Genomic DNA, 20146 nt, shown 5'->3' on the forward strand with positions numbered 1-20146 from the left:
GAACAAAAATCATGCAAGATGAAGAAGTATCTAAGTTGTAATCCTCAATTATGAGAGGAACACCCATGTGACTGAGATGACAGCACCCCTAATGCATCAAAGTATCTCTGACAGATATCCCACAAGTCTTTACATTTAGAAGCAAAAAGTGGGAAGTACAAATAGGTGAATTATAATTTAGCAGCTGTTTCAGGGGACCTTTCTCCTTCATTTCTATTCTCAATTATGGGTAAAGAAAAGAGTTTGGCCATATTTCCATAGTTCAAAGGTAGGAAGTATGGCCTAAAGATATGGAAATGGAAGAAGGAACAAAGCCACTATGACTAATCTGACCGAAAGTGACACAGACAATAAACCCTGATTTGCTGATAACTGAGCACAATATTTTAATATGTTTTCATGAGCACTAAGTGCATTCAATCCTATTGATTTCTATTTCCTCTCCCTTTGGACACACAATTGAAGTAGTTGTTGCAGAATTTGTTCAAGTGACAATTTATTCACCAGGACTTTCAGTTCATTTAATTGGTTTCCTCCTGCTTGTTTCATTGAAGATATATATCTTCCTTACCAAGTGCCAAAAATCCAGATTAGAGATACAGTCAGAGACCCAAAATGGCTGAGCAATTCACTTTACAATGCTCCAGTTTGCTCAAGAAGGGACAATTCTAGTCCCCTGAGTTTAAACAAACAAAAAAACAAAACAATACTTCTAAAGCACCATGAGATCCAGGTAGAGCTGTCTTTGTAAAAATGAAGTTTCTTGACTCCATCTCTATACCTGAGATTCATCCAGATGCTCTGGTATGTATACAATGACCATATTTTAATAGTCGTAGCTTACTGAAGTTAAATACCAGCCCTCTTCAGGGGAACATCAAATTGAGATTCAGGCAAGTAGCAATTATTTTCATCATAGAACATATGCGGGAAGAGGGGAACAGATGTGAGGGGAGATTCACATTTAGGCAGGGGCAGACCAAAATGACAGACTATGTTGACTCCTAAGATAACAAAGTAATTTTAAATGAGGTTAATAATAGCTGATATATGTGGATATGCATACATAAATATATATGTATATATGCATGCATATATTTATGTATACATACATAGAAGGGCATTTAGGTGGCACAGTGGATAGAACACTGATCTGGAGTCAGGAACACTCATCTTCTTGAGTTAAAATGTAGCCTCAGATACATACTAGCTGTGTGACCCTGGAGATGTCATTTAATCCTGTTTGCCTCAGTTTTCTCAACTGTAAAATGACCTAAAGAAGGAAAGGGCAAACCACTCCAAGATCTTTGCCAAGAAAACCTCAAATGAGGTCATGAAGAGCCAGACACAACTGAAACTACTCAATAATACATATATAGACAGGTGTACTTATATGCACACATTTACATACATACATATAGCACATACATGCATATCTATATAGCACTATGTAGACCAGAAACATGATATATGTATATATCATGTTTCTGGTCTACATGATATATATGATATGTATATATGACATATACATATACATATACATACACACACACACATATATATATACACACATATATACATGTATCATATTTCTGGTCTACATAGTACTTTATACAACCTAGGTAGGTTCCCAGGGCATCTCATTTCATCCTTACAACAGCACTAAGTATTAAGTCCTTGGAGTCAGAAGACCTGAGTTCAAATCCTTGCTACTTGCCTGAATCTCAAACTAACTAATGGATTCTCTTAGATCCATTGTTTTTCAGTTATTTAGTTGTGACCAACTCTACCTGACCCATAGACTTTTGTAAATGGGTTTTTCTTGGCTAAGGCACTGGAGTGGTTTGCCATTTCCTTCTTCAGTGTGCCTCCATTTTACAGATGAAGAACTGAAGCAAATGGGGATTTAGTGACTTGCCCAGGGTCACACAGCTTTAAGTGTCTATGACTGGATTTGAACTCAGATCTTCCTGATTCCAAGGCTAGTGCTCCATCCACTGCAACACCTAGCTGCCCTTAGGTCCCTTATGCCTCTGCAACTATTATTATCTCATGACCTATGTTTACTAATAGTATCATTACACAAAAGTGCCTAATTTAAAGGGACCAAACAATATAGCTTTTACTTAGCTCACTTAACTGAACGAGTGACGGTTTATGGAGGAAGAAAGTAAGTAAGCAGATAGATTGTATCATTGATTGAGCTCTGGAGTGTTTTCTTTTAAACTGCTTCTCTGTGCCTGTGTCTTAATTCTTAAGTTTCTACAGTTTTCACATTTTATGGTTTCCCTGGTTTATTTTGTTTTCCAGTGAGCTCCCAGAGCTACACCAATGTGTATTTTTTTTTGTTTCCAAAAAACAGAGACAGAGATCCCCTAAATCGCAGAAAGTCCAACAACAAAATCCATAATATACTGAGAACAGCAGCTCAGATTTGTACAGTGTTTTAGCTAACTTAGGACTGTCCTTACAGCAATCCTGTGAGGTGTTTAGGGTAAGTATTATTATTTCAATTTTATAGACTAAAAACTAAGGTGTAATGATTTACTTACTGGTACCTGGCTAGTATGTGGCTGGCTCAAGCTAGTACATCAATCCAAATCCTCTGACTTCAAAAGCCAAAATGCTCCTTACACCATACTACCTTGTTAGGGGGCAAGGACTGGGAGATGAATATCCCTAAAGTTTGACCCTGAAGGGGATAGGGACAGATTTCTGCTTGGGAAGATGATGATGATGATGAATGTGATAAGGCAAAGATGGTTCTAGTCATTTAGTCAACATTTTCCTACTATACCAAGAACAATCCCAGTTAAAAAGATACTGTCTTAATGAAGAGTCTTCAGGTGGTATCTACAGAAGAGGAATATCAAAATTGAAAGGCTTATTACCACACAAAAGAATTATTTGTCTAAATACAATAAAACTTTTAGGGGATAAAGGATCATTCTGAAGCCAGGTTCAAAAGCCTGGAAACAATCAAATGAAATCCAATACAGATATATAAAATCGTGCTCTTGGGTTTTATTTTGTTTTTTAAATTATGTTATTAAAAATTGTTGTTTGTCCTTCATTCTTGAAGAGGACCATGACATCAGGAAGGTGATGCCATGACTTGCAAGTGAATTGGATTTAAGTGAGAGAAGGCTGTGCAAAGTCACCAGCTTCACTTTCTCCCCCAGATTCATCTGGGTCCAGTGGTAAGATATAGATCAGAATGACTGGAGATGGCCCCAGATGCAGTGGGAAACCTCCGCCTTTTTAAGCTAAGGTTTTCCCCAGGTCTCAGTTTGACTGGGGCAATCCACACCCATTCAGTGATTAAAGCTAGCTAAGAAATGAGGCAAAGAATGGCCTCTTTTACCCAGTCAAAAAAAAAAAATCAATCTGGGAGGGAAAGACCCTCAGGGTTTCTGGCCAAAACAGAAACAATTGCTGTTTATACTCACTCTGAGCCATCCAGGCCCAAACAATGACCAACTGAGGCTTGGGCTGGGACCTACTGTTGACAAATCAATGAGAGCCAGAGTGATTTGGATTTAAGGCATGGTTCTTAGAAAGAAATCTAGCTGGCAAACCCCAAGACATCTTGTGAGGTTTCAGTGATCAAAATTTATATTTCTTTGGGCAGAAAAGATAAGAGTATGATAACCTATGTGGACAGAGGGAGAGGTACAGTATGCAGAAGATCTGATTTCACAGTTCTGGTTGAAAAGTTGGATGAGTCTGGGTTACCTACAGGCTCAGGAAGTCAAAGACATGGCTTACCTCACTGAAAAACCTGTGAGCTCGTGTTATTGTTTGCCCAACATTCTGGAAGAGGACCAGTGGCATCAGGAGAGTGATGTTTTGATTTGTGCATGAACCAGATTTAAGTGAGGCAGGGCTGTGAGGAAGGTCATCAGCCTTACTCTGTCCTCCAGAGTCATCAGAGTTCAGTGGCAAGACAAAAATCAGGACAACTGATGACGGCCCCAGATGCAGTGGCCTTTAAGAGCTACACTAATAGGGAAGTTCCAGTATAATCTCAGCTGGTCATATCGTATAATCAAGTATTGTGTTCGGTTCTAGGTACCACATTTTAAGAGGTCCTGTGACAAAATGATACATTTTTACAGCATTTACACTTTAACCTTGTTTTGTGCTGTGGCCTTCTTTGGCAGTCTGGGGAAGTCCACAGAACCTTGTTTTTAAATGCACCAAATAAAACATCTAGGAGTACAAAGGAAGCCAATTATATTGAAATGCCATTATCAGAATATTTTACAACAATTTTATAGGCCTCAAGTTAAGAGCTTCTGTTCTAAGGGTCTAGGGGAAAAAAAATACTGGAAAGAAACCATTTGAGGACAGAGTGATGGGACTGGGGACATAAACTAGTGAAGAGAGTAAGACTTAAAGGTACAAGACAGAAGACTTCAAATATTTGAGATACTGTTACACAGGAGAGAGGTTAGATTTATTCTATGTGGCCGAGAAGACAGATGCAGAACTAGTTACTAGGAGGTTGCACTGTCCAAAAGTGGAATGGGCTGCCTTAAGAAATAAGGAGAAAGAACCCTATCATTCAAAAGTGTTTGAGCAGAATAGATCACGACTCATCAGTGATGCATGCTGTCCCGGAAGTTCCTGTAGTGGGTGGATATTAAAAAATGGTTTTGTTTTAGGGTCATAGACTTGGAGCTGGAAGGACACTCAAGAGGCCATTGAGTCCAACCCCTTCCCTTGCTTTTACAGACGTGGAAAGTAAGGTTAAGAGTTTAAGTAATTTCCCCAGAGGCATATAGGTAGGTAGCAGGCAAATAAGCACCTAGAGCAAGATTTGAGCTCCTATCTTGCCTGACCTCAGGCCCAGAATTCTATCTATTATGCCAACTAACTGCCCGGGTTCCTTTTGACTTTTAAGATTTTAAGGTCTCCTTGCAACGTCTGTGAAATTACTAGAGCATACGTTTGCCCAGATTTGTAAAATAAAACTTTCTAATATTAACTGAACTGGACTTGAATTTTGCAAGGGGTGCTTACAGACCCCAAACCTTATTTTTCAAATCTATCCATCACACCAGAGAGAAAAACTGAAAATAAAAAATAAAAAAAAGAAACTACAAAATGTGAAAAATATAGAAGCATAAGCATTAAGACACACACAGAGGGGGAAAAAAAAGAGCACCAAAGAATATGTTGCCAATCTTTGGGGACAGACAAGGATGGGGGTGGCAGAAAGGGGGAAAGTTTCCTGTACATCCATAGGGCGACTGGTACTTTGAGGACTCCAGAACGATTATAGATTTAGTATCCACAGGGAAGCATATGCCAGGGGCCACACAAAGAAGGAAGAGAAAATGAGGGAAGAACCATAAAAAATGCTACTGCAGACAGATGAACAGAACAGAATAGTTTAAGAACAAGACCTGTCTATTTTAACTTATTTTGTTAGAAAGTCTTTTCAACTTGAAACTTCAAGCTCATGCTGAATCCATAAAATGACAAATGAACAAAGTGAAATTTTTAAAAAAATTTTGAGACGGCTGACACAAATTTACCTGTGCAGCATCCAGAAAAATTTTTCCAGGTTTTCCAGACAAATTAAACCATTCAGATTATATGGGGGAGGATTACCCTCTAGTTAGAGAAGGGGAGAAAGGAAAGGTAGGACATTAAAATTTTATTCTGAAATGATCTCTGGCCACAACAATAAAATTCAACAAATATTCACTAAACAGTCTATCTCCTGCCATCAGCTGTACAATACACACAGTATCATAGAACTGGCCACTAGGATTAGAATCCACTACAACATATTTAATGTTCAGTGGCGACAGCAGCATCTCACAGATTTTTTTTTTACATACATATATACAATCCACATTCAATCTTTTTTTTTTCACATATTTTCAGTACACACAGTTGCAGCATATCACAGTCACGTTGTCTAAGTTGTCGCTTGATAAAAACCCAAGCCACTGCCTAGACATAATTGTAGCAGTTGAGCCGAGTAATTACAATGACTTCTGATAAATTTTCATAGCAGAGATGTACAAGCCCCTAGAAACAAATGGTTCACGACGTGTGTGTGTCTTAATGCTACCGTAGCACTGAATTGGGCAATATTAAAATCTTTCCTAACAGAATCTTTTTTCTTTAATCTTCTCTTACCAGAAATGTCTTTTTGATGAGGAAAAAAAAAACCTACAAAAACAAACGGCATTTCTTTAAAATAATCCATGCTTCCATTTGCTGGCTTAAAAGACTCCAATATGGCCCAATGCTACTGATGTCTAAAGTGTTTTCTAACATTCTGATGGCGTGATTTTGTATGACTCCAAACCACCCATTCAGGTAAAAGTGGCTTAAGTGCCTCGCACCCAAATTATAAAAATTCCTGGCTTTGCCTTAACTAGAGCCAGGTACATAGAAAAGGAATGCACTTTGGTTCAAACCAAATGCCCTGGGATTAATCACACTATAAAATTAAACAGTTTGAGGTAAATTTTACAAATACAGTTGATTTCTGTCTAGTGTTCACATAACAAAAAAATAGCTTTTAAAAAATCAGTCTGATGTTAAGATACAAATAACTAAGGAATGCTGTCTTCAACCCTTTAAGTAAAGTAGGCAACACCTGTGTGTGGCAAGGTGGTGTGTGTTGAGACACCCCCCATATGGCGAGTGACTCATGCCTTATGGTTTGCATTAAGGCCTTTGAAAGTTAACTTGATGTTTTAAGACAGGTTTACCTTCTTAAAAATAGGTTCCTGGTCCTTACTACCTCATATTCAAAGGGTTAGAGAAGCCCAGATGCATGCCTTACAACATGGCATTCAGAACAAAAGGCACATTGTTAACACTAAGGGCACGATTTTTATACTCTATTGTTAATCTACATAGTCTTGCATCACTCTGTCCTTCCACTGCTTCAGCAATACACTTCAGTGGCAATAAACACTCCAGTGGTGCAAGAAACTAAGCCAAATGAGACTGCAACCAAAGACAAGACAACACGGTGCTGTTACTTGGTCTGAAAACAGCTCAGACATCCCTAGACAATGGTCACCTGTGAGGCTAAGTGCTGTTTCCAAGCCAACTCCTTGCAGCCTATCAGAGCCCTTAATAGAATAATTTTTAAATTTACATCAAAGCAAGATGCAACATTTTTCCTTCTTTACATTACATATATGTATATATATATATATATATATACTAGAATATTTTAAAGCAGCCATATCACAGAAAGCTGTTAATATAGCAGGATTTTTTTTTTTAAGTATAGAGGAAATTTCACTGTATTTGGGGTTAAAAAAATATCTCTGCACACTCAAGTTTGGCCTAAAAGTTTCCGGTTGCATTTATGAATATCAGTCACAAATGCATTATTGGCATTTTAAGAACCAGTTGGGTGGGAGAAAAAAAAATTTAGAAAAGAAGACAAGTGGCATTAACCCATCAATGATTGTTTTTAATTGTTTTATTATGAAATGTATATTAAAAGCAGGCTCAGGCTCAGGCTTCAATATTTAAAACTAGATATTGACAAACTGGAAATTAAAAGGGGAGAGGAGAAGCAAAGGAATAAGGAAAAGACAAATTGAGTCTTGACATTTTTGTTTTGTTAATTAACCATCATTAAGAGACTTGTGGTTCACAGGGCAACCAAACCTCAGATTTCCTAGGGTCGAATGTGACTACTAAATAAGCCGATATTTAAATTTCAAAAGCCACTGATCAGGCTGTGTATCACATTAGTATCATTTAAAATGCAACATTCATCTATTATTGCACTCTCACAAATTACATAGAATTGCATTCGGTATTCCACGACATTTTATTTGAACTAGGGCCAAAAGCTATCATTTTTAAATAAAGAAAAAGCACAGATTAATTTATTGGTGGCAACTTTAAATATTAAAGCAAATATCAACACCAATACCTTAATAAAAATGAATTTTAATTTTAAAGTATTGATTTTTTGGCAAATATTTGTGTATTTCCTGAGCATTTTTCTCCACTATTAACCAACCCACAAGGCTAAATAAAAGGTTTTGTTCAAAACTGTTTTGTTATTTTGAAAAAAAGGAAATGAAGTTGTGAGATAAATAGGAGAAGAAATTAACCGGAAACTTTCTTGGCCTCACTGGGGACCATGCTTTAAGTACTCGTAAAACAATTTATAGGCAATTTAAGATTCTCTGTTCATATAAAAATCATTTATGCTAATTTATTACCCTAACTAAAGCCTCTTGTCCAAACAGCCAGAAATCTCTCTGTATTAAATTACACATTCTGTAACATTGTTCTTTTGCCCTCAGTTATCTGGTGCATCTCACTGTTGATCAATTTGTGATGAAATACTGACTTTGTAGTCATGGGAATCATTACTATTCAGAGAAGAAATATTCCCTTTCCTAACGCTGGATATTATTCTTCTAGGTGAAGTATCTTCTCCCACAAAAACTAGAAATGCTCTCCAAATAAAATGTAAAATAAAATAATAGGAATGTAATTTCTACTCTTCTTTCAATTATCATTACTAGAGAATAAGTAAAAAAATGAATGTGTCCTTAAATTATTCCTTTTTTTTAGTGCTGGTGTGAATCAATCCTAATCGGGGCAGCTACAGGTATTTCCGTTAATAGAGGAGATTTAACTTTTTCTTAGTGAAGAATGAGCTCCTGGGCTAAAAGAAACTTTTGGTAGCATCTTGGAACAACACGTAGTTAGTCAATCTAGTTTTTCTCCCAGAGTTTTCAACTGAAGTCATAATCCATCAGAAATGAAAAGTCTCTTCTATGTTAACAATCCGGGGGTCTACTTGAAAGAAAAGAAAGCAAACTGTGGCTGCAAGCAAGAGATGTCAGAGTGGGACAAGGAGAAGGGCAGAAGGGAGTTTAGGTAAGGAGCGAACGAAGGGACAGAGAGAAAGAGAAATACTCCATGGGCTACACATCTAAAATTAGGTTTAAAACATTTTGCAATACATGACTTTCTCTTTACAAAGCTGCTCATCTGTCATATTGTAAGATTTAGAAGAGTGCAGATTGCCAGCTTCATTCATCCACCCACAGTCTGCTTCTCTAGCTTTTTACACACTGTCTGAATGCTAATAGGACAAAATTTATCTTAGTGATTTGATTTTTGCTTTTGTTTGGACACTGATCTTAAGAGTGACCTTTCAAAATATTGTAGGACACAGCTGTACCTTCAGAGGACAGATCACTTCCACCCTAACCACTCCTACTCCTACATCCCAGATAATGTTATTGGAAAACAACAGTACATGCTCCATTTGTGGGCAAATGTTGAAGATGGGGAGAGCCCTATGGGGCAACCACTCTGAGGAAACTATAATAATGTGAACCCATAAAAACATAGTGAATTATCTTTGACACCAAGCTGTAATGCATGACAGTCATGTCGTAATCAATGGCCTGCCACTGATATTTATTACTCTGCCACACGAAATACAGTAAGGCTCATCATACTTTAGAAGACAAAACATTCTTTAAAACCATAAAAACTTAAAGCATTGTCCCCATATACTTTATAAAAACAAAATGAACAACTCTTACATTAAAATAAGTGCTAAAAAGATACAAATAAGTAAAATTATTGAGCAAATGAAAACATATCTGAGCTACTTGTTTCAAATGAGTAAGGCCCAGCAATATAGTATCTCTCGGATTACCAGCATTAGGGCACTCAAGCTCAGCTAACAAGTTTTGGCAACACTGTCCTCTGCTGAATATTCCCATTGGCATCTGTCATTTGTGCCAAATTAGTCCTTAGTTTGGATGCTGAGCTTGAAGGTGGAGGTAACTTGGAAATAGACGTTATAGCACCAGTGCTCTCTGTTATCCGTTTTGCTGTTGTTTTCTCCCCAGTTGGAGGCTTTGGCAAGCGCCTCCGAAGCCAGGGATGTCTCAATGCCTGGCCGGGGGTCATGCGTATGGCGGGATCCCATTCTAAACACTGTTTCAAGAAATCAAGGAAAAGAGGATCGTCACACCCCTTAAGTGCAGTCCCCCACTCTCTACTCTCTGGTGGGCCCCTCAGTTTCCCCCTTCGGGAGCGGCCGCCATTTAGAATGATGGAACCATCAGACAAAGTTGTAACAGTGCAGTACCGGGGATAACCCTTAGAGCTCACAAAATTTTTGGCTCGTTTGGATGCATCCAGAAGTTTGGGGGCAGGCATGCCCAAAAGTTCAATCATACAAGCCAGCTGGTCCCCTTCGTCTTCCCCAGGCAAGAGAGGGTAACCTGTTAGGAGCTCTGCTAGAATACAGCCCAAGCTCCACATATCGATGGGCATTCCATACCGAGCACCAAGGATCACTTCCGGTGCCCGATAAAAACGCGACTGAATGTATGTGTAGACACGCTGATGTTCATAACAACTGGAGCCAAAATCAATCACCTTAATACCACTCCTACCCTGTTGCTTTAATAAGATGTTCTCGGGCTTAAGGTCACAGTGAATGATTCTATTTTTGTGCAAAGCATCCAAGCACTGCAAAATTGAATGGGCAAATTTTCGAACCAAGGGTAAGCTGAAGCCCTGAAATTTGTTTTTCTTGATCAGCTCATAGAGGTTCATACTCAGCAACTCAAAGGTCATGCAAATGTGGTTGCGGAAAGTGAAGTTCTCCAGCATGTGGATGACGTTCATGTTGTTGTCCTTATCCTGCTTCCGCAGGTGCTCCAGGATCCGGATCTCCTCTGCGGCCTGCCGGTGGAAACGCTTTTCGTTCCTCACCATCTTGAGGGCAACATGTTGATGCACTTTGTGGTCATAGGCCTTTACCACCTGTCCAAAGCTCCCTTTCCCTATGACCTTTAGGACTTCGTACCTATAAGCAATGTGATCATGGGGCACTTGGACATAAGAGCCCTGATCATCATCGTAGCCACCATTGTTTGGCCCGCCGGTTGTGCCTTGGCGTTTCTTCGCATTTGGACCCAAAAAGTATATTTCGGGGTAACTAAAAATCTCATGGTGTTCAAAGGCCGTTAGCTTTAGCACATACTGCTTCATTGCCTGTTCTGGTGTCATAGAGGCGGCTTTCACTTTCCCAGTTCCTTCTACGGACTTCAAAGAGCTGGAGCTCCCTTGACGTCGATGAATGCTGTCCAATTGTCTGTCTTGTACTAGTGGCAATCCAGTTTTACCAACCGTTGTAAGCCCGTTTGGTTGTGTAGTAAGAACTGTCCTCTTATTACTATTATCTTCGAAAAGCTGCTGTACCTGGAGTTGTGTGTGGCTGCCAATGACCAGGTGATCATTCATAACGTGCTTGCCGCCGGTAATCTAGAAGTCAAAGACAGAAGTTGTGATTAGAACATAAAGGCTCTATCTCTATGAACTAAGCATTCTATACATCGACTTCCCTTCCACCATGCCCCATCTAGCCTAATTTACATTTTAGAATTAAGTTTGCTAGTAAATTGAGTGTTATATACTCTGGAGGCATTCCATAAACGTGGATCCACAAGATGGCAGTGAAGATGCTGAAAGCCTAGAGGACAAGGAAGAGGAAGAAGAAAAAGAGGAGAACGAAAGGGGGAAGGAGGAGGAAGAAAAAAGAGGCCACCTTCCCCAAAGTCGCCCTATCTCCCTAGGCATTTTGTCTTCCTCTCCATCCTCATCTACTGCTACGAATTTTGAGCTTTTACACAAAGATGGGCATGAGTCATTTACTATTTGGTCAGAGAACACTCTTTTTTTTTTTTGTGAGGCAATTTTGTGAGGGTTAAGTGACTTGCCCAGAGTCACACAGCTGGTGAGCGTTATGTGTCTCAGGCTGGATTTGAACTCAGGTCCTTCTGACTCCAGGGCCAGTGCTCTATCCACTGTACCACCAAGCTGCTCCCCAGAGAACACTCTTAATGAAGAACAAGACCAATCAATCTTGGACATGTATTCATTTCACCAAATCAAGTATGGAGATACTCACAGCAACATCTTATAAAATCCTTACCCTATTTATCTAAAAGGTCTTGTACTTTTTGTCAGAGTGAGGGCCGTAAAAGATCATCTGTTCTGACAAACAAGCCAACCCCTTCACTTTTTCCAGGGAGCCATTTGGTCAATAGCCCAAATCCAGAAGACTACATCCTTGTGCTACAGGAAAAACTCATGGAATTTGGTTAGCAATTTCAACTTCAGGTACGTGTGCCACCATAAATGTAGCATTCTTCTCTAAAAAGTTTGTTAATGTGAGTATGCCAGGGGTCCCTAAACCAGCACTGTGATGGAATGGGGACATTCCCGCCTTCCTAACATGCTGCTTATGGGACCTGATAGGGCCTCAGTTTTCTCATCTGAAAAATGAGAGAGTTGGCCTCACTGGTCTATAAAATCCTTTCCATTTCTACACATTTGATTCTGAGAAGTACTGCTTTCAATTTTCCATAGTGGACAGAGCACTCACTGGGTTTGGAATTAGAGCACCTGCATTTGAATCAATCAATAAGCACCTACTATATGCCAGGCACTTTGGATATAAAAAGAGGCAAAAGACAGTCTCTTCCCTCAAGGAGTTTACTATCTAATAGGGGAGACAACCTGAAATCAAATATATATAAAACAAGCTATATACAATATAAATAGTAAATAATTATGAGTTAGAAAAAACACTGGAATTCAGAAAGGTTGGGGAAGGCTTCCTGTAAAAAAAAATTGGATTTTAGTTGGTACTTAAAGGAAGGCAGGGAGGTCAGTAATCAGAGCAAAGGAGGGAGAGTGAACTAAGCATGGAAGAGAGCCAAAGGAAAAACGGAGTGCCTTGTTCATGGAACAGCCAGGAGGCCAGTGTCACTGGATTTAAAGAGGATGTGTTTGAGAATAAGATGTAAGAAGACTGGAAAGGTAGGAGGAGGCTAGGTTATGAAGGGCTTTGAATGGCAAACAGAGCATTTTACATGTGTTATTGGAGGCATTTAGAAGCCACTGGAGTTTATTTAGTGGGAGCTAGGTGGTGGGAGATGACATGGTCAGACGTGCACTTTAGGAAATCACTTTGGCTGAATGTAGGATGGACTGGAGTGGGAAGAGATTTGAGCCAGGTAGACCCACCAGCAGACTACTTCAGCAATCCAGGGGTGAGCTGATGGGAGTCTGATTTGCTACTTACCAGCAAATCACTTAACCTCTCTCTGCATCAGTTTCCTCAAAATGAGGGGTGTTGAAATTAGATGCTATCTATATATTTATATAGATATTTATATCTATCTATATCTACTTATCTACATAGATACAGATAGATATAGATATCTATATTTCTAAACTCTATGTCTAATATTCTTTAAATTATCTGAGGTCTATATCTTATTATTTCACATACATGGATATATTATTTCTAAAGAGATCCACCAGGTACACACATGCATCTGAATGGTTTCTTCCAGTTCTAAATCTAAGATCTTATAATCATAAGATCTCCTTTATGGGAGAGTTGGGCCTGCTTGAGGGAAATAAAACAATTTACTAAGTGGCACAGGATAGTTTATGTTAGTAAATGGTAATTTAGTGGCATAATAGCCAACCAAGATTTTCAGTAATTTTTTTCTAGTGGATACTATGTATGCAGATGTAGAAAGTATGTTAACTATTTGGATAGTCAGTTTTGCTACATGTACACTTCTAAGGCATTTGACATTTCAGACTGTCAAAAATAATGATGTATGCTCAAGAGGTTTTCCTAAAGTTTTTAGAGACAATAAAGTATGGAATTTTTTTTCTATTATCAATTTGCCAATGCTTTTTAAAAATGAAAGTTTTAAAGAACAGGAATTGTCACTTTTACTATATACCAAATACTGGGCAGCAGAATTCTTTGTTATAAGGGATGTCTTGGGGGGATGGTGGAGGGAGAAGGATAAAAGAGAAAAATCCAGGTAATGTAAAAACAAAAGATATGAACAAAAAGATATTTTTAAAAATACTGGGCAGATTCCTAAATAGTAAAATTAGGGAAATAAAGGCAGCAGGATAGTTATAACGTTTGTCAGTCTAGTTTCCAGCTGTTCTCCCCAATTTCCCTTTTTTTATGACCTCAAAAACAAAAAGAAATATGAGCAAGCCTGAAAATTAAAATGCCCAAATCTTTCCAAGACAGTCAATCTCTCCAGGTCAAGGTAGAGAAACTCTACCAGCAGAGTACAGGAAAGCCCAAGCTGCCACAGCAAGGCTATAAAAGTGTTGGAGCTTTATTAGGGATTAAATAAATTAGAGACTTTGGAGGCTTCTCAGTGACATAAGTGCAAAAAGTTCAACTCGGTATTTGAGAACTTTCAAGATTTTTTAAATAGATATTTCTGTGTTTTACATAATTGGAAATATAAATTATGGAATAATTGTAGGTTCTAGAAAGAAATGATTTTGTTATGATTTAACTGTCAACAATCCCTGCTTAATCTCCATATTGGACTGTATTATTTTTGAGAATTGCCTTCCATAATATCATAAGAAAACATGAAATCAAAGCCCGGGGGATTGACAAATATCTCTAGGACCAAAGTCTCCAGACCTTGAGTCTTGTACTGTATTTATTATCGAGACTTTGAATTCAGCGAAAGCTCATTTTAAAATAAATAACAATTCTACATAGCAGATCCATTGTCCTAAACCTGGGAATAATTTGCAGCAGCCTAAAAATTCTCTCGAGGAAGAGGGGAAGAAGAGGTTAGTTAGAATTACTTCCAGAATATGCATCTGCCAGGGATAGGTAATAAACTCAAGACTTAAAAATCAATATCTCTTGTACTGTCCCATGATGTTGTCTCTAATCTAGACAGTCTCTAATCTAGACTAGCTTGTTTCCATTGTAAAAATTCCTCTGATCACCGAACTCTGCTCAAAGAACACTTTTTTAAAAAAAAAATGTTGAAAAATACAACAAGAACAGTGCTCTACTCTGTGTGGTAATTTTAATCACTGCCAATAACACAATGACAAACCCTTGCTAACTCAAAGAGCTAACATTCCCAAGTACCTTGAATGTCATAATACACTACTCTGATGTCATCAAAAGCATAGTCTAATGGTCTAGGAAAAGATAGAATCCAAGAAGGCTAGAATTTTAACTCTACCTCGTACACCATCTGTTTGCCTTCTCTGCTTTGAAATATTCCCATCCACTAAATGGGGATACTATACTTATTGAGTCCCCATTGAGTTCTGGCATGGGTGATTAATGCTTGGAGAATGCTTTACATAAGAATAGCACCATAAAATGTTATCAAGCTACATTTGAAAATTAAATGAGGAAAATGCTACAGTAGTATCTCCCATATGCCTCAAGACAACCCATAAAAGGATGTCTGGAATATTTTTAGCTCAATGCTCAAAGGTAAATAAAGTGAATGGAGATGTATCATAGGGATGGACACATAGATAAGAGAGACACAGACAGAGGGAGAAAGAGACAGAGACAAAGACAGAGATAGAGGCAGAGACAGAGAGAGGTGAATAGATGATAGATGGAAATAGATAGATACATGGATGGATGAGTGGATAATGTCGCATACATACAGAGAGCCAGGAAGAAGAGGGTAAGGGGAACAAGTTAAGTCTCAAAGTTCATAATCTTTATGTTATATATGTAACCTACCATTACCCTTTAGGGCCCTCCTTACTATAATGTATGCAAAGAGACACTGGGGCAAGCACCTATGACAAGATCATTTTCTCCTCTAGAATGTCTTGTTTTTTTCCACTCATTTAAAAATAGCTCTTCCCAGGTCTAACTGTCCTAAAATTAAAAATAAAAACTTCTAACAGTCTGACAAGTGTGAGGAGATATAGGTTCAGAAAAGTGTATTAGCCTTTCTCTATAACCTAGAAACACTAGAATTGACAGCCTCAGCCAATGTGCAGTAGTGGGAGTTAAATTCAGTTACCACATGGGTGACCTTGGGAAGCTCAGCTTCTCTGGACCTCATTTTCTTCAGTATAACTAGGGGCTTGATCTTGATAGCCCCTAGGATTCCTTCCAGTTTACTCTCTATGAAATTTCTGGCTACTATGCAATGTCTCTCCCCTTGACCAGTTTCCTGCTACAGAAAAAAAAAAAAAAAAAAAAATCCCAGCACATTTCCTAACCCAAATATCTAGTAATTGGCAACTCATGCAGAGTTCACACACAGGTCCAGCAAGCTGATACCAAGATGAGCTCTGAGACGGGCGGTTGAATAATAACAACCCCAACAGCATTTCTGATACACCAGAGTGAAATAAAGGCAGCCAGGTATTGCAGTGAACACTTGGAGTCATGAAGAAGTGAGTTCAAATCCTGCTTCAGATACTAGATATATCACCCTGGGCAAATAATTTAAACTCTCTCAACCTCAATTTCCTCTTTTGTAAATTGGAGTAATAATAGCATCCTCTCCACAGGGTTGTTATAAGGATCAAAGGAGATAATATATTCAAAGTGTTTTGCAAACTTTATAAATGCTACTATTATTACTATTATTGTAGTGTATATCTCTCTATAGAGGCCTTCTTTTAAATCAATTAACTATTTTCATTTCAAAGGGTTTTGAAGTGCAAATTGGCTCTCTGATCACACTGAACTCTAGATATAAATAGGGCACTTTCTTCTAGTAGACAATAGCTTTCTGTATCAGCAGGCTACTACCTGTGTGACTCTGGGCTGTGTGACCTATGACCTTGACTACTTCATGTCTCTGGGCCTCAGTTTCCTCATTGGTAAAATGGCCATTGAATTACATGACCAATCAGGTCCTTTTCCAGATCTAAATCTATGATTCTATGATAGTTACAGTTGTGAAAACTTAAAATCCTAGATTTAAGGCTGGATGGAACTCAGAGTTGTTACAACATGTAGTAAAAACCTGGACTTAACCTATTTAATAAAATGTCAGATGATATCCTCCCCCCCCCCAAAAAAAACAGGCTCCCAAAAAACAAAATACCCGAAAAAATTTGGTTGCAACAAATATATTTTCTAATGCATATTTTCTAACGCATTGTATAATAATACAAATCTACCTCTACCTGTGCCCATAGTCCAATATAATATCCAAGTTCTATAGTGAATTCTTAGCTCACTAATGTCCTGGGGGATAGGGGGAAAAAATCAACATTCCCCTTCATAAGCATGAACAGGAAATTTTATCAACCTTGTCACCCACTTGTAATGTCTCCTTCTTACCAAAATGAAAAAAAAAAAGCATTACTGGGAAAAAAAAAAAGAGGGCAAGGCCTGAATTTCCATCTGTTAAGTGATGTCATTTCTGGGGCAAGCACCTGCCAGATAGAGCTGCCCCCTCCCACCCCCCCCCTGACTCTGGAAAATACTCTGAACAGTGAACAGAGATGGCTGTCTGCCCAACTGAACTGGACTGGAAGATCTGGCTGAAAAAAGAGGGAGAGAGAGCACATCACTACCTCCAAACACATTTCTTCTCTTATAGCAGAAACCATCCATGATCTGTCCATGAGAGTTGAGAGAAAGCACTGATGGTACAAAATTCAGTTTTGCAAACCACAGCAGGAACAAAATATTTGGGCTTCCTTATTAAAATACTTAGATATTTGTACCTTTCTCCTTACAAAGACAGGGCTATTGGTTTCCATTGCTATAATGTCAAATTGTAGGTACCTAGTGGTTGTTGTGCTTTTAGCCTGATGGTCTCTTATTTTTTCCTCCTATTTTAATTACTCCCTCCACTGAGATCAAACTTGTAACACTCATAAAACATGCCTATACAAGCAATGGGTCATTGGCATGGCTCCCTTCTGGCTGGTGAGAGAGGTCTGGGAAGTTCATTCAGGGATCAATTTTCCGGGTAGGGCCCAGTGACTCTGCCCTAGCACATTTGTTTCTATAAATAACTACATGGGGGTGGGGAAGGGGCGCTTCATGAGCAGGAAGGGATGGCATGGGAAGGCAGGAAGAGAGAAGGCAGGCAGCAAGGAAAGAGGAAATACAGTGGAGGGGGGGAGAGAAAAAGGAAGAGATGAAGCTGGAAATCCTCCTTTGTGGCTACAGGTTTTAGGACCTTAGTTAGATGAGTCAAGGCAGCATGGTAGAGTGGAAAGAACATGGCTTGGTTATCTAGCTATCCCAGTTCATATTCCAGAGAAGCCAAAGTATTCCAGGGTCATTTCTCCTCCCTGGTCTCAGTTTCCTCCCCTGTAAAATGCAGGAGGTGGTCTAGATGGCCTTTAGTGCCTCTCTCAGCTCCCTGAGAGCAGGAGTTAGTTCTAAACTTGCCCTTCGACCTTTCAGCTCCCAGTGTGGAAAGGCGCAAGCCTCGGTGTGGCCACCCTCTCGGGGCCCTCCTCCCTCCATTTGCCCCCGGGGGCTCTCACCGTGTGGGCCGCGGCAGCGGCCGCAGTGTTGCTGGACCTGAGAGGCGGCAGGGTGAGGGGGGACGGCGGGCCAGTCCCCACTCCGCTCCGGGGAGCCCCAGCTCCGAGTGCCGGCGAAGCCTGCAGCTGACGGACGGTGCTTTCCCCTCCTCTGCCTAGGGAAGACACGAGGGAGACAAAAGAGAGTCAGAGAGGAAGCGAACGAGAGGGGCCTCGGCCAGCGCCCCGAGACCTAGCCGGGGGCCCTCTCCTGGGCCTCGCTTGGGCCCGTAGGAGCAAAAACAACTCCCCTCCCGCGGGGGAGGGGGATAGTACTGTGAAAGGGGGGGCGCGGGGCCGGCACAACGGCCATTGGGGGGGGCGGGGGGGGGGGGGAGGACGGACGTCCGGGAAAAAGTTAATGACCAACGCTAAGCACACCAGCACACAGCTCTCGGGTCCGCCTACTCCCCATTAGGGTCGCCAGCATTTGCAAAGTTAAAGCAATCTTTCAGGCGCGAATAGAGATTGAGAGTCCTAGAATGAAACTGCCTTTTGGGGGGACTTGGTGCACGTTTTAGGCGACGTCTGGCCAAGATGGGGAGGGAGGTTTGATGGGAGGGTGCATGTCAGCTCGAGCCTCTGTGTGTGTGTCTTATGTGTGTTTGTGTGTGTGCACGCGTGTGTGTTCGTGTGCTAGGAGGACGGGGAGCACAGAGGCGACGGGGGTAGAAGGGAGTCTGGTGGGTGGGAACGATCTTTCAGACTTCCAGGGCTCTCTTCGGCCACCCCCATCTCCATTCCCAAACCCAACCAGGGGAAATTGCAGATGCCCCCGGGGGTGGCCCTAGGTTTGCATGTTCGAGTTTCCAAGGCGGTGGGGCATAAGGGGCAGACAGCCCAGCCAGCCCTCCCGCCACAGGACGCGTGCATCACCGCTTCGAGGGGGGCATTTCCAGCCCTAGGGAACAAAGATCGAGCGAGCCCCCGCGCGCAGTGGCGGCGCCCACCCGGAGAAGCAGCAAGCAGCAGCAGCAGCAGCAGCAGCAGGAGGAAGCAGCAGCTCCCGGCCTGAGGGGGCTCCGACCGGCCCAGGGCGCCGGCTCCGCCCGCGCCCTGGCTCGCCTTGGACTTTGTTTCCAGAGGCTCCCCGCGCCCGCCCGGACCTTGCTCGACGGCCCCTCCCCCCCTTCCCCGGCCCCTGTAGGCAGGGGTGGCGGGTCTCCGGGGAGGGACGTGTGGGGCCCGGGCTGCCAGCTGCAGCGGCCCCGCTGGGTTCTAGCGCGGGGCTCGGCGCGCGTGCCCCCCTCCTCCTCCTTACCAGCTGGGTAGGCGGCAGAAGCGGCAGCAGGTTTCCTGGTTAACATGGCCGCTGGAGAGGAAAATGCATTTCAGGGCGGCCGCTGCTGCTGCTGCCAATGCTGCTGCTGCTACTTCTCGCTGCAGCCGCCGCCGCCGCCGCCGCCGCCTCCTCCTAGTCTGCTCTCCCGCAGCCGATCCCCGGCGCCTGGTCGCGTTCTCCAAAGAGCTAGACCCAGACACACACACTCTGCTGCATCCCCAGGGCCCGGGCCCGCCGCCGCGAGCCCCCTACTCTCCTCCTCGCCGCCGTCGTCCTCCTCCTCTTCCTCCGAGAGCAGCAGCAGCAGAAGCCCTGCCGCCACCCCCCGGCCCATGCACATCACTCCACCCTCCCCCACCCCCGCCGCCGACCTCCCCGGCTCCCTCACATAGGGGCGCGGAGGAGCGAGCTGAGGAAAGCGGCTAGGGCCGGCCAGGCGAGTTGGAGAGCCTCCTCCCAGTGCTCAGACGCTCACACACTCACACTCAT

General features: G+C 41.4%; 1 protein-coding gene across 1 annotated transcript; it reads right to left on the bottom strand.

The window, feature by feature from the left end:
• Positions 1-7450: 7450 nt before the first annotated feature.
• Positions 7451-19763, bottom strand: DYRK2 (dual specificity tyrosine phosphorylation regulated kinase 2). Its single transcript, XM_027854194.1, has 3 exons — positions 19637-19763; positions 18337-18491; positions 7451-11304 (listed from the first exon to the last, which is right to left on the bottom strand). Exons 1-3 carry the CDS (start codon positions 19680-19682, stop codon positions 9703-9705), a joined length of 1803 nt encoding a protein of 600 aa, XP_027709995.1. The 5' UTR covers positions 19683-19763; the 3' UTR covers positions 7451-9702.
• Positions 19764-20146: the final 383 nt, after the last annotated feature.

Source organism: Vombatus ursinus, unplaced genomic scaffold (assembly GCF_900497805.2).
Source record: "Vombatus ursinus unplaced genomic scaffold, bare-nosed wombat genome assembly UNPS02010320.1, whole genome shotgun sequence".
Classification (NCBI taxonomy): domain Eukaryota; kingdom Metazoa; phylum Chordata; class Mammalia; order Diprotodontia; family Vombatidae; genus Vombatus; species Vombatus ursinus.